The sequence below is a fragment of the Sylvia atricapilla genome, chromosome 1, assembly GCF_009819655.1.
Source record: "Sylvia atricapilla isolate bSylAtr1 chromosome 1, bSylAtr1.pri, whole genome shotgun sequence".
NCBI classification, from domain to species: Eukaryota; Metazoa; Chordata; class Aves; order Passeriformes; family Sylviidae; genus Sylvia; species Sylvia atricapilla.
Window position 1 is genome coordinate 152,418,042 of NC_089140.1, and position 27,849 is coordinate 152,445,890.

Here is a 27,849-nt window from a genome sequence, read left to right on the forward strand (position 1 = left end):
CCTCGGTTCATCCCCAGCCCTCAGTCCCACTCCAAGTTCCCAATTTCATTGGTTTCACCCCAGGACCTCAACCCAAATCCAGGAACAACCCCCTGCCCCCCCGTGTCTCCCAGTCCCCCCATGACCCCAATCCCACTCCCACCATCCCACATCCCCCCTCACTTTCCCCCAGAGCACCCAAGGATCCCAATCCCAGTCCTGTCACTCCCCCAGTGTCCCCCCAGGAGCGCAACACAAATCCCCCAGTCCCCTGTCCCCACCCCAGTGTCCCCAGTGTCCCCCCAGCCCCTGATACCGAAATGGGCCTGAGTGAACTCCCAGACAAAATGGGAGGGATCACAAAGTCGGAGTTCTTGATCAGCTCAGACTCACAGTGGATCTCTCCTGGTCCTGCAGCTCAGGGGAGATTTTGCCATGGGGTATTTATCCACCCTATTTATGCATATTCATGAAAATGTGCTTCTTAGCTAACCCAAAATGAGCACTTTTCCTGCAAATAATTTGCATGGCCCTGCCTCTTTCAAGAAAGAATTTTATTGTCCTGGGTAATCATAAAAGTGGGTTTTCTGGGTGTACTTTTCACTGCGTGCCCCAATATCCCAGATGATCTGCCCTTGAACTTCTGATTTGGTCAGGCACTGCTCCTTCCTTGGTCCAGAACTTGCAAAAAACCCCCTCATTTGAGTTGCATTTATCGTTTTCTCCAAAGTTTCCATCCACCTTTGCCTGGCTGTGCCCACACTTTCACATCCTTTCATGTTTTTCTGCCAGTCAGCCCTTAAGCCCTATCCAGCACCTTCAGAGGAATATAAAACTTTCTATTCTCTCCCTTAATTCTCACCCCCTAGGACCCCAATCCCACTGTCCCATGTCCCCACAGTGCCCCCCAGCCCCACTCCCCACTGCTCACTCACTTGCTGTCACACCTCACACACCAAATGGGGTTCCCTATCTGATGACATCCCTGTGGGCACCCTGAGCCTGGGGATGATCTCCTTGAAGAGTGCCTGGGGGATTTCCCCGGCCTTGGTGGTGCTGCAAGAGAAGTTCTGGACCCCAAAAAAGGGATCCACCAACACCAGGAGACACCTGAGCCCTTGTTGGCGTGGTGGCTCAGAAAATCCATTTGCCAGGAATCCCCGGCAGTGTTTCCTCTTTCAGTGATCCCTGGAGCTGATGGGTTGGAACTCAAAGGGTTCTGTTTCCAACACCTGGGGCATTGTTCTGTACCAGACCTGACAATTCTGTCCTGCAGACACCGAGTATCTGAGGCCGCAGACCAGTCCCCATCCCATCGATTCCCCAGAGGTGTGCTGGGGCTTTTCTCCTTGACAAATGGTAGCATCACTTGGGGTAGGCCTGACCTGGTTATTGGGAGATAACATCCACCCACCCACCCTCTTTATTGTGGGCTTTTAGATAAGCAGCCAATTTTCAATCTGCCCAGCTCTATCCAGGCCTCACATCCGGTTGTGAAATTCCTTTATCAGGAATTAATACCAAGATGCTTTGTTGCAGAACCTCTCATGCAGCTTTATTGCAAGTCTATTTCTTACATGGATTTGGCAATCCCCAAGCTGCTGTGCCCTGGATTGCAGCACGGCCTCTTTTTGGGCAGCTGGGTGATATCAAGGAGGGTATCAATATTTCTTGTTTTTATTTAATCCTCCGTCGGGATCAGGAATGGTTTGGGATGGAGCCACCTTAAAGCCCATCCTGTGCCAGCCCTGCCATGGGCAGGGACATCTTCCCCTGGGCCAGGCTGCTCCAGACATCCCAGCCTGGCCTTGGACACGGGCAGGGACTGGTCAGCCACAGCTTCTCTGGGCAACTGTGCCAGGGCCTCACCACCCTCACAGGGAAGGATTTAATGGGAAAAATGTGTGGTGATGTCATTGAAAAGCAACTCAGTGGATTGGGGTCTTAAGGAGAAATGATTCTCAATGTCTTCAATATGGGCCTTGATGTTTCTACAGACATGAAATTTGTTGTAAAACCCTTGTGTTTTGACCGAAAAGTTTGAACTTCTGAACTTTAAATTAGTAGGAGAATTGGGGCCCCCCAAAGTGTATTGCATAGCTCAGAGAGCCTGAAGTTCTGAACATTGGGAGAAAATGACCGGTTCATTGGCGATATCAGGGGGGTGGTTTTGGAATGCTGCACCTTCCCAGCAGCCTCAGTCAGCTGATGGGGAAAGGAAGAGGGTAAGGTGCAGCAGAGCATTTGGGATAAAAGGAGGCTGCATCCTCTGAAACCCTGAGAGTGAAACACCACGGGGGTCTGGCTGTGGAAACTCTGTGCCTTTAGTCAAATACATATTCATGGCTGTTTTGTGGACACTTGGCTTTCCACAGCATGGTTTATCCTCACACGCTGAAGGTGCTGAGTAGGGCTGATAAGTGGACTTATCAGCAAAATTTATAAATGAATATAAATGTATTTATACAGCACGATAAACGTGACTCAAACCAGTGGAAAAAGAGATAAAGACAGCTCCAGTGCGGTTTCTGACAAGTTCTGAAACACAGAATGAGCAGCCCCTGCCAAAAGCGAAAGTTTGAGTTGAGGCCATCTGTGATATTGGGGCACCCAGTGAAAATGACCCCCAGAAACTCCATTTTTATGACTCTCCAGGACAACAAAAATTATTTCCTGAATCAGACAGAGCCTTGCCAATTATTTACGGGAATTGTACTGGTTTTGTCTTCGCTAAGAAGCCAAATTTAAGGAATATGTATTAGTATGGAAAGATTGCCTCTTGACTCTCCCTGACCACAAATCCTGCCCTGATCCTCTGGCCACTGGTCACACCTAACCCTCCCCCTGCCCATGGCCCCCATGTCACCTGTCACTCCTAACCCAGTTTTATGGCCCCCTGAGACCCCCTCACTGCCTCCATGTCCCTCCTGACCTCCCTGATCTCCACCCCCAAGGTCCTCTGTCCCACCTGAACTCCCCTCAGTCCCCTGTACCCCTGTAACTCCTGACACCTCCATGGCCCCTCAACCTCCATCATCCTCATGGATCCCTCACCCTCCTCTTTTTCCCCACAGGTGAGACCATCCCCAGGGCCCCCTCCAACCTCAGAGGGCTCCTCCTGGCCACCACAGCCCTGGCAGTGGCCACCAGGATTGAGTAAGAAGGCAACAAAAGTCTCCATGGTCTCCATGATCACCAAGTCCACCATGACCCTCAGAGAGATGAGGTCACCAAGGCTACCAAGGCCACCAAGGCCACCACTCATTATTCTTGCCATCTCTAACACCCACCAGCACCTCCAGGTCCTCCTCCAGAGCTGCTCCAGCAGGTCTCCCCAAGGTGGGACTGAGGACTGTGCCTCCCCTTAAAAACAGTCTTATTTTGCTGGCTTGGACAGGATTCTTTAATGGAATTATTTTGATAGAATCATTTAATAAAATTGCTTCAATGAAATGATTTAATGGAATTGTTTTGAAAGAAGTTTTAATAGAATGGCTTTGCACAATGGCCTTGGTGGCCACAGCGGTCACTTTGGCTGCGATGGCCTTGTCATTCAAGGGGTCTTGGTGGCCATGGTGGCCATGGTGAGCCTGGTTGGTTCTAGTGACCATGGTGGGCAGAACGTCTGGGGTAGCCTCAGTGACCATAGTGCCACTGGTGGACACAGTGGCCTCATGGTGGCTGTAGTGGACAGTGTCATCATAATGGCAGTGGTGGCCTTGGTGGCCTCATTTCTCTGGGGGTCCTGGTGGCCTTGGGGATCATGGAGATCATGGTGACCTTCATTGCCCCGTGGGTCAGATGATCCTGGTGGCCACTGCCAGGGCTGTGGTGGCCAGGAGGAGCCCTCTGAGGTGAGAGGGGGCCCTGGGAATTCTCCCACCTGGGGGTAAAAAGAGGGGAGGTGAGGGATCCATGGGAGGAATGAGGGGGTTGAGGGGGTCATGGAGGGGTCAGGGGTTACATGGATAGAGGAGGGTCATGAGGAGTGACAGGAGAGATGAGGACCATGGGGGGTGGAGATCAGGGGGGTCAGGAGGGCCATGGGCAGGGGGATGGTTTGAGGTGATCAGGGATGCTGTGTGGGGATTGGTGGTCAGTGAGGGTCATGGGGAATCTATCCATCCTAATTATACAGATCTTTAAATTTGGCTTCTTAGCGAATACAAAACCAGCACTATTCTTGTAAATAATTTGCAAGGCTCTGCCAGATTCAGGAAATAATTTTTATTGTCCTGGAGGGTCATAAAAATGGGGTTTCTGGGGGTCATTTTCACTGGGTGCCCCAATAGTTCAGATGACCTCAAATCAATCTTTCACTTTCAGAAGGTGCTGTTCATTTTGTGTTTCAGAACTTATCAGAAATCACACTGTAGTTCCCTTTATCTCTTCTCCACTGGTTTGAGCCATGTTTATTGTCCTGTGTAAATATTTTTACACCCTTTTATCATTTTTGCTGATAAGTCTTTAAGCCCTACCCAGCACCTCCAGTGTGTGAGGATAAGCCATGCTATCAAAAGTGAAGTGTCCAAAAAACAGCCTCAAAACTGTATTTGAATACAGGGACAGAGTTTCCACAGCTCAACTCCCATGGGATTTCTCTCTTGAGGTTTCATAGGACGTTGGGTCCTTTTATCCCAAGCTCTCAGTTGCATGTTGTCCTCTTCCTTTCCCATCAGCTGATTATGCTGCTGGGAAGGTGCAGCCTTCCCAAACCACCTATCTCATTTCCTCCCTGAACCTGTCATTTTCCCTCAAAGTTCCTAATTTCAGGCTGTTTGGGTTATGCAATAGGCATTTCTCCCCTTACCCTGCACTTCAGGAGCTCAAACTTTCTGGTCAAACCATGAGGGTTCTGTGACAAACTTCATGTCTGTAGAGACACCAAGACCCATTTTGAAGACTACGACAACCATTTCTCCTAAAGACCCCAACCCACTGAGTTGTTTTCCAAAGACATCACCACCTATCTTCCAATAAAATCCTTCCCAATGAGGGTTGTGAAGCCATGGAAGAGGTTGGCAAGAAAACCTGTGGCTGGCCAGTCCCTGCCCGTGTCCAAGGCCACATTTAGGGGGTGTCTGGAGCAGCCTGGCCCAGGGGAAGATGTCCCTGCCCATGGCAGGGCTGGCACAGGACAGGCTTTAAGGTGGCTCGATCCCAAACCATTGCAGAGTCCCAGAGCCAGGATGGGGAAGGCACTTGGCAGCCACCTCCAGCTTCTGAGCCAGGACTCCCAGGGCCCAGTGCTGTCACTGGTGTACAAAAGGCTCACAGGGCTTTGTTAAAATCTGAAAATCTCTTGGGACATGCAGACATCAGGGCCATCTATCAGTTAAATGATGCATGTCCGTCCTCAGGATTCCAAATCAAAGGTCATTCGGGGGCCTCCTTTGTGGGGGAGAGTTCAGGAGACCTGTGGGGTGCTTTTCAAAAGAACTCAACATCAGCCAGGATTGGCCTGGGTGGATCTGAGCCATAGCAGAAACTGCTGTCCTCATCCAAGAGGCCAGGAAATTCAACCTGGGACAAAAGATTATGGTACTTGCTCTGCTCACCATAACTGCTAAAAGATGAGGAACAAAGGATGGATCTCACACTGTTGTGAAGAGCTCTGGAATGGGCAGCAGCAAAAAGAGCAAACAGAGGAACTCACTTGCCATCTGCTTTGGGCATTGCTCATGCTCACAGAATTACATGGAAAGAAAGATGTCTATTGACAGTACAGACTTTTCTGATTAAATATAAAAAGGGAATATTGTCTCTCCTTGATACCACCCAGCTGCCCAAAGAAGTGGCCATAACACAATCCAGGGCACAGCAGCTTGGGGATTGCCAAATCTGTGTAAGAAATAGACTTGCAATAAAGCTGAACGAGAGGTTCTGCAACAAAGCATCCTGGTATTAATTCCTGATAAAGGAATTTCACAACCGGATGTGAGGCCTGGATAGAGTTGGGCAGATTGACAATTGGCTGCTTATCTAAAAGCCCACAATAAAGAGGGTGGGTGGGTGGATGTTATCTCCCAATAACCAGGTCAGGCCCACCCCAAGTGATGTTGCCATTTGTCAAGGAGAAAAGCCCCAGCACACCTCTGGGGAATCGATGGGATGGGGACTGGTCTGCAGCCTCAGATACTCGGTGTCTGCAGGACAGAATAGTCAGCTCTGGTACAGAACAATGCCCCAGGTGTTGGAAACAGAACCCTTTGAATTCCAACCCATCAGCTCCAGGGATCACTGAAAGAGGAAACACTGCCAGGGATTCCTGGCAAATGGATTTTCTGAGCCACCAGGCCAACAAGGGCTCAGGTATCTCCTGGTGTTGGTGGATCCCTTTTTTGGGGTGCAGATCTTCTCCTGCAGCACCACCAAGGCCGGGGAAGTCACCCAGGCACTCCCTGGAGATCATCCCCAGGCTCGGGGTGCCCACAGGGATGTCATCTGATGGGGGACCCCATTTGGTGTGTGAGGTGTGACAGCAACTGAGTGAGCAGTGGGGAGTGGGGCTGGGGGCACTGGAGGGACATGGGACAGTGGGATTGGGGTCCTGTGGGGTGAGAAATAAGAGAGAGAATAGAAAATAGAAGGTGCTGGGTAGGACTTAAAGCCTGACTGGCCAAAAACCAAGGATGTAAACTTGTGGGCACAGCAGAGGAAACGCAGCTGGAACCAGATGAGAAACAGATAAAGGGAACTCCAGTGAGGATTTTTTTGCAAGTTCTGTAACACAGAAGGAGCAGCGCCTGTCAAAAGCAAAAGTTCAATGTGAGGTCATCTGAGGTATTGGGGCACCCAGTGAAATTGACCTCCAAAACCCCCATTTTTATGACTCCTCAGGACAATAAAAGTTATTTACAGAGAGAGGCAGACCCATGCAAATTATTTACGGGAAAATTGCTGGTTTTGTATCAGTGAGAGGCCCGTGGTAATGAATATGTATAATAAGGATGGATAAATACCCCATGGCAAAGTCGCTCTGGATCTGCAGGACCAGGAGAGATCTGCTGTGAGTCTGAGCTGATCAAGAATTCCAGCTTTGTGATCCCTCCAGTTTTGTCTGGGAGTTCACTCCGGCCCATTTCGGTATCAGGGGGACACTAGGGACACTTGGGGGTGCTGGGGGTGGGGCGATGGAGACTGTGGCATTGGGGTCTGGGGGGACACTGAGGGTGTCACCAGATTGTGATTGGTGTCCTGGGATGGTCCAGTGGCAGCGATGGGGGCACAGGGCTGTGGGGTACTGGAGGCACTGGGGGACACTGGGGGGCACATGGGATGGAATGGGGGTCCTGGGAGGCCAACGGGGATCTCATGGGATTGGGGTATGGGTGGGGGACATGGAGGACACTGAGGGACCCCAGGCCTTGGGTCAGGGTCGTGGGAGGCAAGGGGTCACTGGGAGGGGTACAAGGGACTGGGAGAGGGATTGAGGTAATAGAGGCACTGGGAAACACCAGGTGTGGGGGGACACAGAACTCTAGGAGTAGGATTGGGGTGCTGGGGGACACTGGGATTGCTTGGGGCAGGGGGGGTCGTCATGAAGTGACTCCAGGATTTGAGTCAGGGTCCTGCAGGGAGATTGAAAAGACACCATGAGCAGGGATATAGGACTGTGGCAGTGGGACTGTGCACCTGAGGGCCTGGGGGACACTGGGGGGCTCAAGGGGTGGTCCAAGGATTTGGGATCTGGTCCCAGGACATGTCCAGGGTTCTCCTGGCCGAGGTTTCCCCCCCTCCCTGGACTGATCCCACTGTCCCTCTCCTGCCCCTCATCAAAGAAGCCTCCCCATGATCCCTCCATGTCCAATCAGTGTCCTCTTTGTCCCATCAATGTCTCCTGTGACCCTTTACTATTCCCTCATTCCCTGGTGTCCCCCAGTGTCTTTCCTGTGTCACACAGTGTGTCCTCCGTGTCCCCTCTGTGTCCCTCAGTGTCCCACACTGGTCCCCGTGGCCTCTCTTTTCCATGGCCCCCCTGGCTCACACCCTGGCACTGCTGGCAATGGCCGTGGCCACCATGGCCATCGATGTGGTGCCCTTGGACATGGCCAAGAACTCCTTCGATGACCAGTACCTGAAATGTAGCAAAAACATGCCCGAGAAGTTCCCAGAACTCCAGAGCTCTGATTTCCTCAAGAATGAGAAGTTTAAAGAGAACTGGGCAAAGGCCACGGCCCAGTGGCAGAAGCAGGGGTCCGATCCATCCTCTCTTACCCAAGACCAGGCCATCGCCCTCATGGCCTACACCATGAAGGACACGAACTTGTACAAGGAGTTCAATGATGCCGTGCATGAGGCTGGAAGCTCCAGCCAGAAGTACCGGAATGAATTCCACTTCAAATCGCTGCATTTCCTGCTGACCAGCGCTCTCCAGAAACTGAGACGCCCAGACGATTGTAAGGATGTGTTCCGAGGGGTGAACGATTACCAGTACAAGGCAGAGAAAGATGACAAAGTTCGCTTCGGTCAATTCGTCTCAACGTGGCAGAACGAAACAGTGGCTCAGGGTTTTGGGCAAGACACGATGTTCAAGGTGCACACGTGCCATGGTGTGGACATCCAGAAATTCTCCATGCATTCAGAGGAGGAGGTGTTGATCCCACCCTTTGAGACCTTCAAGGTCACCAGTGTCAGAGGCGACGGGAACACGACACACATTGAGCTTCAGTCCACTGGGAACTCCAGCAACTACGACTGCGAGTGGCTGAAAGGTGACATCATGGGGACAACCTGGGGGGACTGGGGACACTCAGTGAGGGTTGGGGACAAGGACACACAGTGCTGTGGACACCCATGGCCCAGAGGGAACAGGGACACCCACTGTGGGTGGGTGACAGGACAGGGACAGCCAGTGCTGGGCACAGGGGATGGGGACACCCAGTGCCAGGTGAGGGGGACAGGGACATCCAGTGCCGAGGACACCTGTTGGGGTTGGGGGGACAAGGCCACTCATGGCTGGGCACAGGGGACAGGGAACTTGTTATGGCCCCCTCTGACCCCCACACCCTCAGGGCCCCCCCTTTCACCCATGGCCCTCCTGATGCCTCCTGACCCCATCCTCCCATGGTCCCCCTGACCCCACTCTTTGTGTCCCCAGGTGGGAGCCTCTCCAGAAACTCTCCCCAACTCGGGGGGTTTCTCCTGGCCACCATGGCCATGGCAGTGGCCACCAGAACCCTCTGAGCCACGAGGTCACCAAGGTCACTGTGGCCCATGAGGCCACTGTGGCCACCATGACCAAGAAGGCCACCAGGACCTGCAGAGAAATGAGGCCACCAAGGCTACCATGGCCACCGTGGCTATCATAGTCACTGTAACAAGGGATCCATCTTCGGCAAACCCATCCAAGAGCTGCCCAAGAAAGACTGGCACAATGCCAGCAGGACCAGTGAGAGCAGGACAGGAGCTGCCAGGACAGTCCAAGACAGCCCAGAGAGCACGGACAGCAGAGATTGGGCAGTGCCTGGGACGGATTGGACACTTCCTAACAGAGGGGTTTGGGAGTGCCAGTGTCACAGCCACCACCTAAAGCTCCTTGGCTGCCTTGACTGATGTATCAAAAAACTTCCTGCTTGCTTACCTGGTGTGGAAAATATTTCCTGCTTTCTTGCCTGGTGTATAAAACATGAATCAGAAATTTGATCCTTGCTGGCCGGGCCTATCAAAGGTTTACCAAAATTTGCTGCTGGCTCCCCTGATGTATCTGCTACAGCTCTTTTAAGGCCTTTCCTGCCGGGTGCCTCATTTCCTAAAATAAAGCATTTCCTGTGGCTGTGATGCCCCTAGCTGCTGTTCCGACTGTCACCACCAGGCGGCAGCACGAGCTGGTGGCGCTGCCGAGCGCCTGCCCCGCCCCATCCCGGCCCCGGGGCTCTGCAATGGTTTGGGATGGAGCCACCTTAAAGCCTGTCCTGTGCCAGCCCTGCCATGGGCAGGGACATCTTCCCCTGGGCCAAGCTGCTCCAGACACCCCCAGCCTGGCCGTGGACACGGGCAGGGACTGGGCAGCTGCAGCTTCTCTGGGCAACCTGTGCCAGGGCATCACCACTCTCATAGGGAAGGATTGTATTGGAAGGATGATTGGTGATGTCATTGAAAAACAACTCAGTGGTCTTGGGTCTTTGGAAGAAATGGTTCTCAATGTCTGCAAAATGGGCCTCAGTGTCTCTACAGAAATTAAGCTCTCCACAAAACCCTCATGGTTTGACCAGAAAGTTTGAGCTCCTGAACTTTAGGGTATTGGGAAAATGGGCCCCCACAAAGTCTCTTGCATGCCCCAGGCAGCCTGAACTTCGGGACTTTGTGGGAAAATGGCTGGTTGAAGGGCAATATAGTGTAGGTGGTTTGCGAAGGCTGCACCTTCCCAGCAGCGCCATTCAGCTGATGGGGTACCAAGAGCAATGTGTGGCTGAGAGTTTGGGATAAAAAAAAGCTGCATCATCTGAACCCTCAAGAGAGTAACCCCATGGCAGTCTGGCTGTGGAAACTCTGTGCCTTTATTAGAATACAATTTCCAGGCTGTTTTGTGGACACTTGCCTTTCCATACATAGTGTGGCTTTCCCCATATGCTGAAGGTGCTGGGTAGGGCTTAAAGACTTATCAGCAAAAATGATAAAAGACTGTAAAAGTATTTACACAGAACAATAAACACAGCCCAAAACAGTGGAGAAAGAGATAAAGGGAATTCTAGTGTGGTTTCTGACAAGTTCTGAACCATAGAACAGGCAGCCCTTGTGAAAAGTGAAAGATTGAGTTGATGCCATCTGAGTTATTGGGACACCCAGTGAAAATGACCCCCAGAAACCCCATTTTTATGACTCTCCAGGATAATAAAAAATATTTCCTGAATCTGGCGGAGCCTTGCAAATTATTTACAGGAATCGCGCTGGTTTTGTAATAGCTAAGAAGCCAAATTTAAAGTATATGTGTTAGTATGGAAAGATTCCTCCATGACTCTCCCTGACCCTGCATCCCCAGCCACTCCTGGTCACCCCAAACCCTCCCCCTGCCAATGGCCCCCATTTCTCCTGTCACTCCTAACCCCGTGTTATGGCCCCCTGAGACTCCTTCGCTCTCCACATGGCCTTCCTGACCCTCTCATCCACAATCTCCATAGTCTTCTCTCCCACCTGAACCCCTCTCACAGCCCCCTCTCTACCCCTGTAACCCCTGACCCCTCCTTGACGTCCCTCAGCCCCTGTCACCCCCATGGATCCCTCACACCCTTTATTTTCCTCACAGGTGGGAGCATCCCAGGGCCCTTTCCCACCTCAGGAGGCTCCTCCTGGCCACCACAGCCCTGGCAGTGGCCACCAGGATCCTCTGAGCCATGGGACAATGAAGGTCACCATGGTCTCCATGATCCCCAAGGCCACCAGGACTCCCAGAGAGATGAGGTCACCAAGACTACCAAGGCCAGCCCTGCCATTTTCCCTGGGGGGTAAAAGGGAAAAAAGGGAAAAGAGGAAATGAAGAGAAGATTAAAAAAGAAAAATCTTCCGTTCCCTCAAGATTTCCCTGACTGCCCTTCACTTCTTTGGAGATTCACTTACTTGCATTCTTGCCCAAATTTCCTAATTTCCCACATATTCAGGATTTAAATCCAACCAAACTCTATTTCCTCATCCCAATTAATTCAACCCAGAGAGGAATTAGAGGAAAGTGTCTCTACAAACAGATTGTGTGAATCTGGTGGTGGATAGCACCAGGGACTCGTAGATAAGGAAGTCACCGGAGGAAGTTTCCAAAAATGTTCTTCATTGACATGGACTGATAGAGAGAACTTGTAACTAAATTTAAACAGATTGTAATTTGTTGTATAATCAAGCGTGTATGAAACAGACAGTTTTTTGCCATGCAAAAAGAGGACCTTGCTCATTTGTTTAAGACTGATAAGTAGGAGCCAGTGTTCAAAACCTAGAAAAAACCTGGATTTGTAGTTTAGACTGTGCCCAGGAGCCTTAGAGGACAGGGAGAGACCAAGAGGGCCTGCACAAAGACCAGGTTCATCCACCAAACAACTGAGGAAGACTATTTTACTTCATCCAGCAACTCCCATCTGAGACCTCCAGGAGACAATGCGCAAGCCCATGCCAACAAAAAGCTGATTAATGTACAGAATGAGGGTAGGCAGGGGTAGTTTTTTAATATGTATAAGTGATGTTGAAACTTCCATTAACTGGTGTGAGTTTAAGTGTATTTGAACAGAGCGCCCGCTCTCTTTGGAGCTCACGTCTTTGGCAGAGCCACCCCCGTGCATCTGGGCACTGAGTAAAGCATTCCAATGTCATAACCTTTGCTTGTGGAGTCTTTGTTCTGCTTCTGCAATGATGGCGGCTTGGCCAAGTTGGGAAGGGATGGAAGAGAGTTTTTGCTTCACAAACCCCCTTGGGCAGTTGATCCCGCTGCCCCAGCAGGAGTCTCGGAAGCAGCAAGCTGGGACGGCAGAATGTCTTGACAGGCAATGGCTGTGGTTCTACAGTGCAGTAAAAACTCGGAGCAGTGCCAAAGAAGTGGTGGGGATGGGGCAGCAGCAGTCCAGCTCCCAGCAGGGCTGGGAGAGATGAGCCCAGGATCCCGGGCACCCAAGCAGATGGTGATAGATCCCCATTGTTTTTTTAGTGTGGCAGGTGTTAATAACATCCCAGTTCAGTGGCTGCTGTCATGAGCAGAGCCTCACCCCATGACAGAAAAAGCAGCTCTGGGCTGGGCTCTGGCGGCAGCAGCAAATTCCCTTCCCCAAGCAGCAGCTCCGACTGTCCTCCTCTGAAGCCGAGAGAGAGAAAGAGCACCAGCAGCTGCCAGAGCCCCGTCTCTTATCAGCCCAATTCTCATGGTATGTCTGCCCCTCAGACAGAAACTCTCAGTTAAGAGAAGTGCAACCAGATGTCCTCATGCCCTGAGCTTGGCCACTTCTTCTGTTTTTCTTAAGGACACAGTTGTTAGTGTCTCCTAGCAACTTATGGGAAGGTTCTGTAAGTAAAAAAAAAAAAAAAGGAAAGAAGCCTGTGAGAAAGAACCACTCACTTTAAAATTTTTAAGGTTCTTTAAACCTCGACAATACAACAAAAAGACAAAATAAGGAAAAAGGGATGGCACCGGGTGCTCATCTGCAGCCACAGGCACATTCACAAAATGGAGGCTCTGCCTTTATACGCCTGCTGTTGCATCAGCCAAAGACATATTCATAGCAGTTATACATATCCAAACATTCTCCTTATATATCCCTGGCCGCTCCCAAAGTCTCCCAGGTGACTCTTCCTTGCCATCCATTGGTGGAGATACTCTTGCAGTCTGATTGGAGGTCAGGTGCTGTCATGCCAGGTCCTCCCAGTGACACCTTTCCCCATTCCCAACTGTCCGATGCCAGGGGCACATGGACAAGACCTCCCTCCACATGTCCCTGACAATCCTGACAACCAGGGCTGTCCCATGGCAGTGACACAGAGGGAGGAAAAGGGGATTATAGGGAGAACCGAGAATGTCCTAAAACAATGACACAGTAACAGTTACACATCAAAGGAAATTCAAGCCTTAAAAACCTTCCCTAAACACACACACAATATTGAGAGCCAGTCATCATTCTACCCATCTCTAACATCTATCAGCACTGCCCAGTCCTTCTCCAGAGCTGGGGAGAGACAGGGCTGGAACAGGGGCATCTTTGTCCACCCCTGGCAGGGGTTTCTCTGTCCCATACCACATGTGAGGGTCCCCATCCCTGTGCCCTCTCATGGGTGTTCCATTCCCTGTGCCCTCACCGGGTTGTGGCAATAGGACATGAAATAAAGATGCTTGAATCCAGTAAAAGGCAGTAGAAATGAGAAGGTTTTATTTACAATTCATTTAGTTCTTTTATAACATGCTGCCTAAGAAGCCACGTTATTGGTCCATAGTACTGACACTTCTCCCATTGGGTGAGTAACAAAAATAGCAAACAACACTTGTTGTTATGGGAAAGGAATATTGTTTACACAAGGCTGTTTTGGGAAAACGAAAACTGTTGAAAAGTTTCCCTTGGGAAGAGTTAGCAATTCTCAGGCTCAGAAAATATCGAACCTACACCAGGTATCCCCAGAATTGGTGTCCCCAGCACTGGGTATCCCTGTGCTTGTCCCCAGCACGGGATATCTTTCTCCCCACCTAGAGTGCTCCCTCCAAGCCCCTCAAACCCAGTGAGTGTCATAGCGTCCGCTGTGCCCTTTCATGGGGGTCCCCTGTGCCTTATCATGGGTGTCCCCATGGCCACAGTGGGTGTCCCCATGGCCACAGTGGGTGTCCCCTGGGGTGTCACCTCACAGCCACTCGCAGTTGTATTTGCTGAAGGTCCCAGTGGAGCGAAGATGGATCTGTGACTTGTTCCCTTCCCGGGTGACTTCATTGACCTCAAAGGTCTCGAAGGGTGGGATCAGCACCCCCCAGTTTCCCGGATCATCGGAGAATAAGCCTATATCCACGCCATGGCACGTGTGCACCTGGAACACTGTCTCCACTGAGCACCCAGACGTTGCTTTGCCCAGAGACATTGGTGTGAATTGACCAAACCGGACGGTGTCACCATGCTGTGCCTCAGTCTGGACCCCGCACTCCCTACGGAACATGTCCAGACACTCTCCCTTCTGAGTGTCCCTCAGTGTGGCCAGGGCATCGGTCAGCAGGAAATGCAGCATTTTAAAGTTGAAATGGTCCCTGTATTCCTGGGGGGAGCGCCCGGCCACACGCACAGCAATATTGAACACACCATGTGCACCCATTGTGTAGGCCATGATGGCAATGGCCTGCTCTGGGGATGACAGAGGGGACACACGAGACCCCCGCCTCTGCCACTCAGCCACAGCCTCCTCCCAGACCAAGGCAAAGAAAGGATTCTTCTGGAAATCAGAGCGGTTGAGGGCCGGCAATGCCGTGGTCATGGCAGGGCCACAGCCTCTGTACTGGTCATCAAAAGTGTCCTGGGCCATGTCCAGGAGCTTCACCTTGTTGGCCATGGTGGCCACAGCCATTGCCAGCAGTGCCAGGGTGTGAGCCAGGGGGGCCATGGCAGGGAGAGATCACAGGGACCAGTGTGGGACACTGGGGGACAGAGGGAACACGGAGGTTACACAGGGAGGGTTTCTCACTTAGGGGCTGGCAAGGGGAGTGGGGTTTTCCCAGACAGAAGGGAGACACTCCTTGTTAGGAGACCTTTGGATATTTCTGGGGTCCCTGATCCCCAGTCCTGGGCTTCCTTAGGCTTCCCCAACATCCCCCATCCCCCCAGGGACCCCAACCTCAATCTGACAGTGCCATGTCCTCCTGGACCCCCAGAAGCCCAATCCTACTCCCTTGATTACAAGTCTCCTCAGCCCCCCAGGACTCTGACCCAAATCCTGGGGTGACTCCCTGACCCCCCCAGTGTCCTCCTTGGCCCATCCCCAGTCCCCAATCCCACTCCCAGTCCCCAATTTCATTGGTGCTGCACCCGGACCTCAACCCAAATCTGGGCACAACCCCCAAGCCCCCAGTGACTCCCAGCCCCCCATGACCCCAATTCCACTCCCACCATCCCGTTTCTCTTCTCACTTTCCCCAGAGCACCCCATGACCCCAATCCCAGTCCTGTGACTCCTCAAGTGTTCCCCCCAGGAGCACAATCCCATTCTCACAGTCCCCTGTCCCCAACAATTGTCCCCAGTGCCCCCCCAGACCCTCATACCAAAATGGGCTGGAGTGAACTCCTGGAGGATTTCAGAACTGAAGGGATCACAAAGCTGGAATACTGGTTTGGATTTGACTCACAGCGGATCTCTCCTGGTCCTGCAGTTCAGAGGGGAATTTGTCACATAGGATTTATCCTTCATTTTTATGCATATTCATTAAATTTGGCTTTTTAGCTAACACAAAAGGAGCACATTTCCCATAAATAATTTGCATGGCTCTGCCTGATTCAGGAAATAATTTTTATTGTCCTGGACAGTCATAAAAATGGGGTTTCTGGGGGTCATTTTCATTGGGTGCCCCAACAGCTCAGGTGGCCTCACCACAAACGTTCACTTTTGGCAGGTGCTGCTCATTCTGTTACACAAATTGCGTAAAATCACCTCACTGCAGTTTCTCTTTGTCTGATTCTCCACAGGTTCCAAGCACCTTTGCCCGTCTGTGTTCACACTTTCACAACTTTGATGTTTTTCTGCCAGGATTTAATCCTTACCCAGGATATTCAGGGGAATGGAAACTTTCTATTCTCTCTCATATTGCTCACCCCCCAGGACCCCAATAGCCCCGGTCCCATGTCCCCACAGTGCCCCCCAGCCCCATTCCCCACTGCTCACTCAGTTGCTGTCACACCTCACACACCAAATGGGGTCCCCTATCAGATGACATCCCTGTGGGCACCCCGAGCCTGGGGATGATCTCCTTGGGGACTGCCTGAGTGACTTCCCCAGCCTTGGTGGTGCTGCAGGAGAAGTTCTGCACCCCAAAAAAGGGATCCACCAACACCAGGAGATACCTGAACCCTTGTTGGCGTGGTGGCTCAGAAAATCCATTTGCCAGGAATCCCTGGCAGTGTTTCCTCTTTCAGTGATCCCTGGAGCTGATGGGTTGGAATTCAAAGGCTTCTGTTTCCAACACCTGGGGCATTGTTCTGTACCAGAGCTGACAATTCTGTCCTGCAGACACCGAGTATCTGAGGCCGCAGACCAGTCCCCATCCCATCGATTCCCCAGAGGTGTGCTGGGGCTTTTCTCCTTTACAAATGGCAGCATCACTTGGGGTGGGCCTGACCTGGTTATTGGCAGTTACCACATACACAACCATCCACCCTCTTTATTGTGGGCTTTTAGATAAACAGCCGATTTTCAATTTGCCCAACTCTATCTAGACCTCGCCCCGGGTTGTGAAATTCTTTTATCAAGAATTTACGCCAGGATGTTTTGTTGCAGAACCTCTCGTGCAGCTTTATTGCAAGTCTAAACAGATTTGGCAATCCCCAAGCTGCTGTGCCCTGGATTGTGTCATGGCCACTTCTTTGGGCAGCTGGGTGGCACCAAGGAGGGACAATATTCCTCTTTTATATTTAATTAGAAATGTCTGTGCTGTCAATAGACATCTTTCTTTCCATGTGGTTCTGTGGGCATGAGCAATGCTCAAAGCAGATGGTGAGTTCCTCTGTTCGCTCTTATTCCTGCTGCCCATTCCAGAGCTCTTCACAACACTGTGTGATCCATCCTTTGTTCCTCATCTTTTAGCAGTTATGGTGAGCAGAGCACATACCATAAACTTTTGTCCCAGATTGGATTTCCTGGCCTCTTCGATGAGGACAGCAGTTGCTGATATGGCTCAGATCCACCCAGGCCGATCCTGGCTGATGTTGAGTTGTTTTGAAAAGCACCCCACAGGTCTCCTGAACTCTCCTCCACAAAGGAGGCCCCCGAATGACCTTTGATTTGGAATCCTGAGGACGGACATGCATTCTTTAACTGATAGATAGCCCTGATGTCTGCATGTCCCAAGAGATTTCCAGATTTTAACAAAGCCCTGTGAGCCTTTTGTACACCAATGACAGCACTGGGTCCTGGGAGTCCTGGCTCAGAAGCTGGAGGTGGCTGCCAAGTGCCTACCCCATCCTGGCTCTGGGAGTCTGCAATGGTTTGGGATGGAGCCACCTTAAAGCCTGTCCTGTGCCAGCCCTGCCATGGGCAGGGACATCTTCCCCTGGGCCAGACTGCTCCAGACACCCCCCAAACGTGGCCTTGGACACGGGCAGGGACTGGGCAGTCACAGCTTCTCTCGGCAACCTCTTCCATGGCTTCACAACTCTAACAGGGAAGGATATTATTGGAAGATGGGTGGTGATGTCTTTGGAAAACAACTCAGTGTGTTGGGGTCTTTAGGAGAAATGGTTGTCATTGTCTTTGAAATGGTTCTTGGTGTCTCTACAGACATGAAATTTGTCACAGAACCCTCGTGGTTTGACCAGAAAGTTTGAGCTCCTGAAGTGCAGGGTAACGGGAGAAATGCATATTGCATAACCCAAACAGCCTGAAATTAGGAACTTTGAGGGAAAATGACAGGTTCAGGGAGGAAATGAGGTAGGTGGTTTGGGAAGGCTGCACCTTCTTAGTAGCACCATTCAGCTGATGGGGAAAGGAAGAGGACAACACGTGACCAAGAGCTTGGGATAAAAGGAGGCTGCATCCTCTGAAACCTCAAGAGAGAAATCCCATGGGGATCTGGCTCTGAAAACTCTGTCTCTTTATTCAAATACAGTTTTGAGGCTGTTTTTTGGACACTTGACTTTTCATAGCGTGGCTTATCCTCACACACTGAAGGTGCTTGGTAGGGCTTAAAGACTTATCAGCAAAAATGATAAAAGGGTGTAAAAATATTTACACAGGACAATAAACATGGCTCAAACCGGTGGAGAAAGAGATAAAGGGAACTCCAGTGCAGTTTCTGACAAGTTCTGAAACACAAAATGAGCAGCACCTTCCGAAAGTGAAAGATTGATTTGAGGTCATCTGAGCTATTGGGGCACCCAGTGAAAATGACCCCCAGAAACTCCATTTTTATGACCCTCCAGGACAATAAAAATTATTTCCTGAATCTGGCAGAGCCTTGCAAATTATTTACAGGAAAAGTGCTGGGTTTGTATTAGCTAAGAAGCCAAATTTAAAGATCTGTATAATTAGGATGGATAGATTCCCCATGACCCTCACTGACCACCAATCCCCACACTGCACCCCTGGTCACCCCAAACCATCCCCCTGCCCATGGCCCTCCTGACCCCCCTGATCTCCACCTCCCATGGTCCTCATCTCTCCTGTCACTCCTCATGACCCTCCTCTATCCATGTAACCCCTGACCCCTCCATGACCCCCTCAACCCCCTCATTCCTCCCATGGATCCCTCACCTCCCCTCTATTTCCTGCCAGGTGGGAGAATTCCCAGGGCCCCCTCGGAGCGATGGAGATACTGCAAGAATTGGGCTGATAGAAGGCACGACTGAGGCAGCTGCTGACCCTCTTCCTCTCTTGACTTTGGAGAAGGACAGTCAGAGCTGCTGCATGGAGAAGGGAATTTGCTGCTGCTGCCAGCCCAGAGCTGCTGCTTCTGCTGCGGGGTGAGCCTCTGCTCATGAGAGCAGACACTGAACTGGGGCCTTAATTGCACCTACCCCTACTAAAAAAATGGGGATCTATCACCATCTGCTTGGGTGCCCGGGATCTTGAGATCACCTCCCCAGCCCTGCTGGAAGCTGGGACCTCACTGCCCCATCCCCACCGCTTCTTTGGCACTGGTCCGAGTTTTTGCTGCACTGTGGCCCCACAACCCCCTGCCTGCCGAGATGTCCAGCTGTCTCAGCTTGCTGTTTCCATGAGTCCTACAGGTGCACCAGGATAGACTGTCCCAGGGGTTTGTGAAGCAAAGCCTCTCTTCCATCCCTTCCCATCTTGGCCAGGCTGGTCATCAGTATGCTGATGGTCTTTTGATGAAGGCTGCTGTAGTCTTCCTCACGTTTGAACTTTTTACTTCTATCTTCAGCACGTGCCTGACATGTTTTTAGGAAATGTCAGCGAATTTAGCTGTTTCAGTCTGACATGTTTTTAGCTAATTTTGCAGTTTGCAAGTTTCATTAAAACCTGCTCTCTTGCTCTTGATGGTGTTTGGTGGCTCACTTGCTCTGCCATCTTGCTTTCTTTGATATCTTGCTTGCTTTACCTGCACATCTTGTCAAAGTGTTCCTTGTGGTCAACCTTTTGTTACAATAAGAGCAAACAGAGGAACTCACCATCGGCTTTGAGCATTGCTCATGCCCACAGAAGCACGTGGAAAGAAAGATGTCTATTGACAGCACAGACTTTTCTGATTAAATATAAAAGAGGAATATTGTCCCTCCTTGGTGCCACCCAGCTGCCCAAAGAAGTGGCTGTAACACAATCCAGGGCACAGCAGCTTGCGGATTGCCAAATCTGTGTAAGAAATAGACTTGCAATAAAGCTGCACGAGAGGTCCTGCAACAAAGCATCCTGGTGTAAATTCTTGATAAAGGAATTTCACAACCCGGGGTGAGGTCTAGATAGAGTTGGGCAGATTGAAAATTGGCTGCTTATCTAAAAGCCCACAATAAAGAGGGTGGGTGGGTGGATGTTATCTCCCAATAACCATGTCAGGCCCACCCCAAGTGATGCTGCCATTGGTAAAGGAGAAAAGCCCCAGCACACCTCTGGGGAATCGATGGGATGGGGACTGGTCTGCGGCCTCAGATACTCGGTGTCTGCAGGACAGAATTGTCAGGTCTGGTACAGAACAATGCCCCAGGTGTTGGAAACAGAACCCTTTGAGTTCCAACCCATCAGCTCCAGGGATCACTGACAGAGGAAACACTGCCGGGGATTCCTGGCAAATGGATTTTCTGAGCCACCACACCAACAAGGGCTCAGGTATCTCCTGGTGTTGGTGGATCCCTTTTTTGGGGTGCAGATCTTCTCCTGCAGCACCAGCAAGGCTGGGGAAGTCACCCAGGCACTCCCCAAGGAGATCATCCCCAGGCTCGGGGTGCCCACAGGGATGTCATCTGATGGGGGACCCCATTTGGTGTGTGAGGTGTGACAGCAACTGAGTGAGCAGTGGGGAGTGGGGCTGGGGGGCACTGTGGGGACATGGGACAGTGGGACTGGGGTCCTGCGGGGCAGAAATCAAAGAGGGAATAGAAAGTTTTAGATTCCCCTGAAGGTGCTGGATAGGGCTTAAGGGCTGACTGGCAGAAAAACATAAAAGGATGTGAAAGTGTGGGCACAGCCAGGCAAAGGTGGATGGAAACTTTGGAGAAAGCGATAAAGGCAACTCAAATGTGGGGTTTTTTTGCAAGTTCTGGACAATGGAAGGAGCAGTGCCTGACCAAATCAAAGGTTCAAGGGCAGATCATCTGGGATATTGGGGCACTCAGTGAAAACCACACCCAGAAAACCCACTTTTATGATTACCCAGGACAATAAAATTCTTCCTTGAAAGAGGCAGAGCCATGCAAATTATTTACAGGAAAAGTGCTCATTTTGGGTTAGCTAAGAAGCACATTTTCATGAATATGCATAAATAGGATGGATAAATACCCCATGGCAAAGTCTCCCCTGAGCTCCAGGACCAGGAGAGATCCACTGTGAGTCTGAGCTGATCAAGAATTCCGGCTTTGTGATCCCTCCAGTTCTGTCCAGGAGTTCACTCCGGCCCATTTCGGTATCAGGGGCTGGGGGGGAAATTGGGGGACACTGGGGAGGACAGCAGACTGGGGGATTGGGGTTACACTCCTGGGGAGACACTGGGGGAGTGACAGGACTGGGACTGGGGTCCTGGTGTGCTCCAGGGGAAAGAGAGGGGGGATGTGGGATGGTGGGAGTGGGATTGGGGCCATTGGGGGAGCTGGGAGACACTGCGGGGCAGGGGGTAGTGCCTGGATTTGGGTTGAGGTCCTGGGGTGACACCAATGAAATTGAGGATCTGGAGTGGGACTGAGGGCTGGGGATTAACCGAGGGGGACACTGGGGGACTCAGGGAGTGACCCCAGGATTGAGGTTTGGGTTCTGGGGGAAGCGGAGGAGACTTGAGAGAGGAATTGTGCTTCTGCGTGAGCGAGGAGGATATGGTATTGTGGAATTGGGATTGGTGTCCGTGGTGGAGAGGGGGATGTTGGAGAGGCATAAGTAACTCCAGAATTGGGGATCAGGGAGCCCAGACATGTCCAGGAGTCTCTTGGCCAGGAGTGCCTCCCTTCCCCCTGGGCCGACCCCAATCCCCTCCCCAGTCTCTCCCTGAGGAACCCTCCCCATGTCACATCAGTGTCCCCTCAGTGTCCCCTCAGTGCGTCCCTTTGTGTCTCCTTTGTGTCCCCCAGTGTCCCACACTGTTCCTGGTGGCCTCTCCTCACCATGGCCCCCCTGGTTTACACCCTGGCACTGCTGGCAATGGTCGTGGCCATCACTGCCTATGAGGTGAAGCCCCTGGACATGGCCCAGAACTCTTTTGATGACCAGTACCGGGGCTGTGGCCCTGCCATGACCGCAGCTTTGCCGGCCCTCAACGGCTCTGAGTTCCAGAAGAATCCTTTCTTTGCCCAGATCTGGCCTGAGGCTGTGGTTGAGTGGCAGAAGCAGGGGTCCCGTGTGTCCCCTCTGTCATCCCCAGAGCAGGCCATCGCCCTCATGGCCTTCACAAAGGGTATATATGGCTTGTTCAATATGGAGGTGCTCGAGGCCGGGCGCTCCCCCCAGGAATACCGGGACAATTTCCACTACAAAACGCTGCATTTCCTGCTGACCGACGCCCTGGCCACGCTGAGGGACACTCAGGAAGGGCAGTGTCTGGATGTGTTTCTTCAGCACTGTGGAGTCCTGTATGAGGCACAGCGTGGTGACACCGTCAGGTTTGGTCAATTCTTCATAACGTCGCTGACCAAACCACCTCAGGGTGAAGGCGGGTGCCCAGAGGAGACAGAGTTCCAGGTGCACACGTGCCAGGGCGCGGGAGTACAATCTTTCTCCGAACATCCAGAATTCCAGTGGGTAGTGATCCCACCCTTTGAGACCTTTCAGGTCACTGAAATTACCCAGGAAGGCGGCAGGAGAAAGATCAAGCTCCAGTCCACCGGGACCTCCAGCAAATACAACTGCGAGTGGTTGAAAGGTAGTGTCACAGGGGACACCCTGGGGGGACGGGGACACCCACTGTGGCCATGGGGACACCCATGATAAGGCACAGGGGACACAATGACACTCACTGGGGATGGGGACAGGGACACGGACACCCACTCTGGGTGAGGGGACAGGGACACCCAGTGCTGAGGACACCAAATCTGGGAAAACCCATTGTGGGCTTGGGCACTGGAGCGACCATGTCAGGGTACAGGAATTTGGACCCACACATCTGGGAGGGGACAGGGACAACCCTTTCATGGGAAGACAGGACAGGGACAGGGACAGGGATGCTCCCATTCCCTCCATGGCCCTGTCCCTCCCCACCAAAGGCAGTGCTCTGGGGACGGGACCTCTGTGCTGGACATGGGTGGGCCAGGACCCTCCATAGCACTCCCTGAACCCCTGTCACCCTCTGTCACCCCCATGGCACCCTCTGACTCCCCCTGACCCTTGTCATCCCTAAGCCCACCATGATCCCCCTGACCTCCCTGGCCCCTCTGCCCCCCATATCCCCCCCGACACCCTGTCACCTGTCACTTCATGGCCCCCATTGCTCCTCTAATCCCTCACCACCCATTATGGGTGTCCCTGACCCCGTCTTTGTCCCCCATAGTCCCCCTGATGCCTCTCTTTGTCCCTCAGGTGAGAGTGACCCCAGGGACCCCTGGCCATCACAGCCCTGGCAGTGGCCACTGGAATCCTCTGAGCCATGAGGTCACTAATGACACTGAGGTCAATGTGGTCACTGTGGCCACCACGATCACCAAGACCACCAGGACCTCCAGAGAAAAGATGCTACCAAGGTCACCAAGGCCACCAATGCCACTATGGCCACCTTGGTAGTAATGGTCACCATGACGTCACTGGGGCCTGCACTGACACTGTAGCCACTGTGGCCACCAAAGACTTTGTGCAAAGCCATTTTATAAAATAATTCTTTCAAAGCAATTCCATTAAAGAGTTCTTTCCAAGCAGCAAAAGAGACAATTCTTAAGCAGGGCTCCAGGTCACTCTGCACACCAACACTAGTGGGAATGTCTCTTTCTCTGAAGGTCATGCAGGATCCTTGGGGAGCCTCTCCTTCCCGAGAGAGGAAGCTCACACACATTTCATTCTGAGCAGGAATATGGGAAAGGAGTCATCTGGGGTTGGTGATTTGGGCTGGTTTCACCCAATTCAAGCAGCAGTGCCATCCCCTGGCTGGGGGAAAACTGCTATAGGAGTTCTGGGGAAGGACCCAGAGGTGCTGGTGGCTGGTGGAAGGACTAGTGGAGCTGGCTGTGTGTCCTTGGGCCAAGAGGGATTCAGGGACATCAGGAGGAGCAGGACCAGGAGGTCAGGCAGTGATGGTGCCCCTCTGCCCTGCCAGGGAGGCACAGAGGGAGTGCTGTGTCCAGCTCTGTCCAGTGCTGTGTCCAGTTCTGGGCTGCTCTGGACCCAATCCAGTGCTCAGGGATGATGCTGCCTGAGCTGGGACCTTGGGCCAGGCGCCCACTCTGGGTCCTTCCAGCCTGACCCATTCAGGGATGTGGGGATTCTGGGAGTTGTAATTCAGAAATTGTCCACCGGAGGGCAGCAGCGAGCAGGGTTAAACAGCAGCACTGCGCATGCACCGCCCCCTGCTGCAGTTCCGGGTGCCACCACCATGTGGCAGCACGAGGTGTCTCTCTGGGTCATTCACCAGGCTGAACACCCCCAGCTGTCTCCACAGCACAGGGGCTTCATCCCTCAAACCTCCCTGTGGCTTCCTTTGGACCAGCTCTGGCTGCTCCCCATCTTCTCTGTGCTGGAGCCCAGAGCTGGCAGAGTGATCCCAGAGGGAATGTCTCATGGTGGGAAGGGCTCAGTGCCTGCCCTGCTCCAATCCCAGAACCAACACCGCACATGGAGCACATGAAGGGCTCCAGTGGGTCAGCCCCTTTCTCCAAAAAGGACACATGCCCAACGGCAGCAGAGCAAGACTTTCAGGCAATCAGCAATGCCCAGTGTTCTGGCCTTTGGCAGCCAAGATGGCTGCCTTCGGGCCGGCATCATTTCTGGTTCTGGATGTGCAGGAACTGGAAGAGGATGGATCAGAGGACATGGGGCCCGTGCTAGGGAGGGACTTCCCGATGAAGGGGGAGGGTCCTGACACGGGGGTGGTACTCGACAGAAGGGTGGAATCTGTCACAGGGGTGGGACCTGACGCAAAGGTGGGAAACAAGAAAGGTGGCGGGAATGAATTCGAAATGGCGGTTCCCCTTGAGGGGCAGATGCCATTTTGTGTGGAGAAGGGAAGATGGATAGGATCAAAAGATGGTGGAACGTGGGTGAGGACAGAACTCAGGATGGGTTGTGTGGGCCCATCCTGAGAAGGGGACAGAAGGGGACAGGAGATGGCAGAGGGTCGGGAGCACTTCTGTGCCCTTTGGCTGTTTCCATCTCCCAACCTTCCCTGAAGGGACAAAGGGCTAGGGATGCAGCAGGGACAAAATATACAAAGTGGGAAATAAAATTTAACTTTTGGATGCTTAAAAGGGCCCCATAAACTAAACAAAAGAGGGGGTAAAATTTAAGCAATTAATAAACTAAAATTCCTATATAAAATGGTGCCCCATCTAAAATTACAGCTTCCCTAACTCATGCGTAAATATCTCCTTTCAGCCTGGGAGATCACTTTTCCCATGGCTGTCCTTTGTGGAAAGGGTTCACCCACCCACAACAACCTAAAATGTAAAACAAAACAAAAATGCCGGGATCCTGAGTGACTTACTGCCCCACTTAAACTCACAAACTCTGGTGGGTCCAAGTGGTCTGGAAGGTGTCTTGTGGGGTCATCAGCGCTGTGTCACTCCTCCATCCTTTTGGAGGGTGTCAGAGTTCCTGTTGGCAAGAAGTTTAACAAATCTTAAGTCCCTCTTCACAGTCCAGCCCAGTGCCATGTCCAGTTATTTTTAACACCATGCCCCACTCTGCCCAGTGGCGTGTGCAGCTCTGCCCCACACCATGTCCTCTACTGCCCAGGGCCATGTCCAGTTCTGCTCAGATCTATCTCCAGTTTTGTCCAGTGACATGTCCAGCTCTGCGCTCCTCAGGACAGGAGGGACATGAAGATCCTGGAGCAGATCCAGCGGAGGCTCTGAGGATGATGAAGGGACTGGATGATGAGACAATGCTGCAGGAGCTGGGGCTGTTCAGCCTCAAGAGGAGACACAGCTGACAAGGGACCTCATCCCTGTGTATATGATGTCCTAGGATTTAGCTTTTATATTTTTCAAATCGTGTACTGCCTTAGTGTGTAACTCTGAAATTCCACAGCCTGTCAACTGCTGTTCTTCCATTTATGCAGATGAAACAGCTCCTTTCTAGGCTGAAACTCAAGGACACGTCCCTGTCTCAGGCCTGGAAAAGTATAAATAGAAGTGAGATGGGACATTAGAAAACTGGAGCAATATGACTTCATTACCTGAAGCTGTAATTGGAAGATTAACCTCTGTTATGTAAATAGACCAAACTGATAACTGTATGAAAAACTCGTGACCATTGCCCATCTTGGGGGCTTCTGCCTGCCCCAGGTGTGTCCATTGAAGGCTTTCAATAAATCCCTGCTTTCGTTCTCATAATCGTGTCTGGGCTCTGTTCCAGGCAGCCACTCCAAGGCATCCTATAAATATACAAATATACTGCACCTTCCCTGTGCCTCAGCCAATGGGGAAAGGAGAAGGGCAAGGAGTGGCCGAGAGTTTAGGATAAAAAGGAGGCTGCATCCTCCAACACCTCAAGAGAGAGACCCAAGGGCGTCTGGCTGTGGAAACTCTCTCCCTTTATTCGAATGAAGACTCACGACTGCTGTGTGGACACTTGGCTCTCCATAGAGTGGCTTTTCACCACACAATGAACGTGCTGGGTAGGGCTTAAAGGGTGACTTCAAGAATGATAAAAGAATGTAAAAGTATTTCCACAGAACAATGAATGTGGTTCAAACCAGTCGCGAAAGAGTTAAGGGGAACTCCAGTGTGTTTTTGACAAGTTCTCTGAGTCAGAAGAAGCAGCGCCTGCCGAAAATGAAAGTTCGAGGAGAGGTCATCTGAGATATTGAGGCACTCTGTGAAGATAACCTCTCAGATCCCTGTTTAGGAAATGTTCAGGACAAGAAGAGGATTTCCTGAGAGAGGCAGGGCCATGCAAATGTTATGGGTTAACACAACTTGGTTTATAGTTGAAGAAGAAACAGTTTTTATATAAGCACCTGTTAATTCCATTTGGAAAGGACAGACACCGATCAGAGGCCAATTTTTAGATGCTGACACCTCATATAACCACAGAGGAAGCTGTATGTGCATTTGTGAATACACATCTAAGGTTGAGATGCGGCTGAGAATTTCCTTTTCCCTCCGTCCTCAGAAGAGGTAAGGTGGCAGCCCAGCTTCTGCCGGGGTCAGGCAGGGCCGGCCAGACCCAGCCCGGCCAAGCCTTTCCTGGTGGGTTTTGGGCAGGGGGAGGGGAGGAGAATATGTTCTGTCCCAGCCTGGATGGGGTTTTCAGTGGCTGTTAAAACATCCTGCCATCATCAAAGCATCTCATCCAGGGAGTGGGCTTGGTGTCTGGGTTGGGGGGGGACAAAGGTGACCCTGGGGGACCCAGGCCTTGGGTCAGGATGCTGGGGGCAGGGGGTCACTGGAAGGGGTACAAGCAACTGGGAGAGGGATTGGGTAATAGAAGCACTGGGAAACATCTGGAGGAGGGGGACAGAGAACCATGGGAGTGGGATTCAGGGCTGGGGAACACTGGGATTGCTTGGCGGGGGTCAGGAAGTGACCCCAGAATCTAAGTTGGGGTCCTGCAGAGCGGCTGAAAGGACACTGTGAGGAAGGATACAGGACTGTGGGAGTGGGATTGGGTTTCTTGGGGCAAGAGGGACACTGAGGGTGGGCCTCCAGAAGTGACCCCGGGATTTGGGAGCAAGTTCCTGGACATGTCCAGGGGTCTCCTGGCTGGGGCTGCACCCCATTCCCCTTGCTGACCCCACTCTCCCTACCCAGCCCTTCATCAAAGAAGCCTCCCCATGTCCTCCTGTTTCCCTCAGCATCCCCTGGGTCCCATCAGTGTCGCCTGGGCCCCCTCAGTGTTCCCTGAGCCCCCTCAGTCTTCCCTGGGGCCCCCTCAGTGTTCCCTGGGGCCCCTCAGTGTTCTCTCAGTTTCCCCTGGTGTCCCCCAG

The 27,849-nt window shown here is 52.0% G+C and overlaps 4 protein-coding genes across 6 annotated transcripts in view; 2 read left to right on the top strand and 2 right to left on the bottom strand.

The window, feature by feature from the left end:
- Positions 1 to 27,849, bottom strand: part of LOC136372624 (erythroblast NAD(P)(+)--arginine ADP-ribosyltransferase-like) — a 90,748-nt gene that overhangs the window by 15,695 nt on the left and 47,204 nt on the right. The gene's annotated exons all lie outside the window — the stretch shown is intronic.
- LOC136372751 (erythroblast NAD(P)(+)--arginine ADP-ribosyltransferase-like) lies at positions 3,377 to 15,052 on the bottom strand. Its single transcript, XM_066337502.1, has 2 exons — positions 14,277 to 15,052; positions 3,377 to 3,862 (listed from the first exon to the last, which is right to left on the bottom strand). Exon 1 carries the CDS (start codon positions 15,019 to 15,021, stop codon positions 14,278 to 14,280), a length of 744 nt encoding a protein of 247 aa, XP_066193599.1. The 5' UTR covers positions 15,022 to 15,052; the 3' UTR covers positions 3,377 to 3,862; position 14,277.
- Positions 7,852 to 27,849, top strand: part of LOC136372691 (NAD(P)(+)--arginine ADP-ribosyltransferase 2-like) — a 29,053-nt gene continuing 9,055 nt past the window's right edge. Inside the window, exons 1-2 of one of the 2 annotated variants that reach the window (XM_066337428.1) lie at positions 7,852 to 8,693; positions 9,080 to 9,269. In XM_066337428.1, coding sequence (XP_066193525.1) covers positions 7,949 to 8,693; positions 9,080 to 9,165 — 831 coding nt within the window. In that variant the 5' untranslated portion in view covers positions 7,852 to 7,948 and the 3' untranslated portion in view covers positions 9,166 to 9,269. Of the gene's footprint in view, positions 8,694 to 9,079; positions 9,270 to 27,849 lie in introns of those variants that run through there. The other variant, XM_066337423.1, reaches the window with a different exon arrangement.
- Positions 21,063 to 27,849, top strand: part of LOC136372641 (erythroblast NAD(P)(+)--arginine ADP-ribosyltransferase-like) — a 101,952-nt gene continuing 95,165 nt past the window's right edge. For both annotated transcript variants that reach the window (XM_066337371.1, XM_066337362.1), the window contains exon 1: positions 21,063 to 21,198. The gene's annotated coding sequence lies outside the window, so the exon portion shown is untranslated. The remainder of the gene's footprint in view (positions 21,199 to 27,849) is intronic.

Coding starts and splice junctions, on each gene's coding strand:
- LOC136372751 (XM_066337502.1), bottom strand. CDS start 15,021: ATGGCCCCCCTGGCTCACACCCTGGCACTGCTGGCAATGGCTGTGGCC.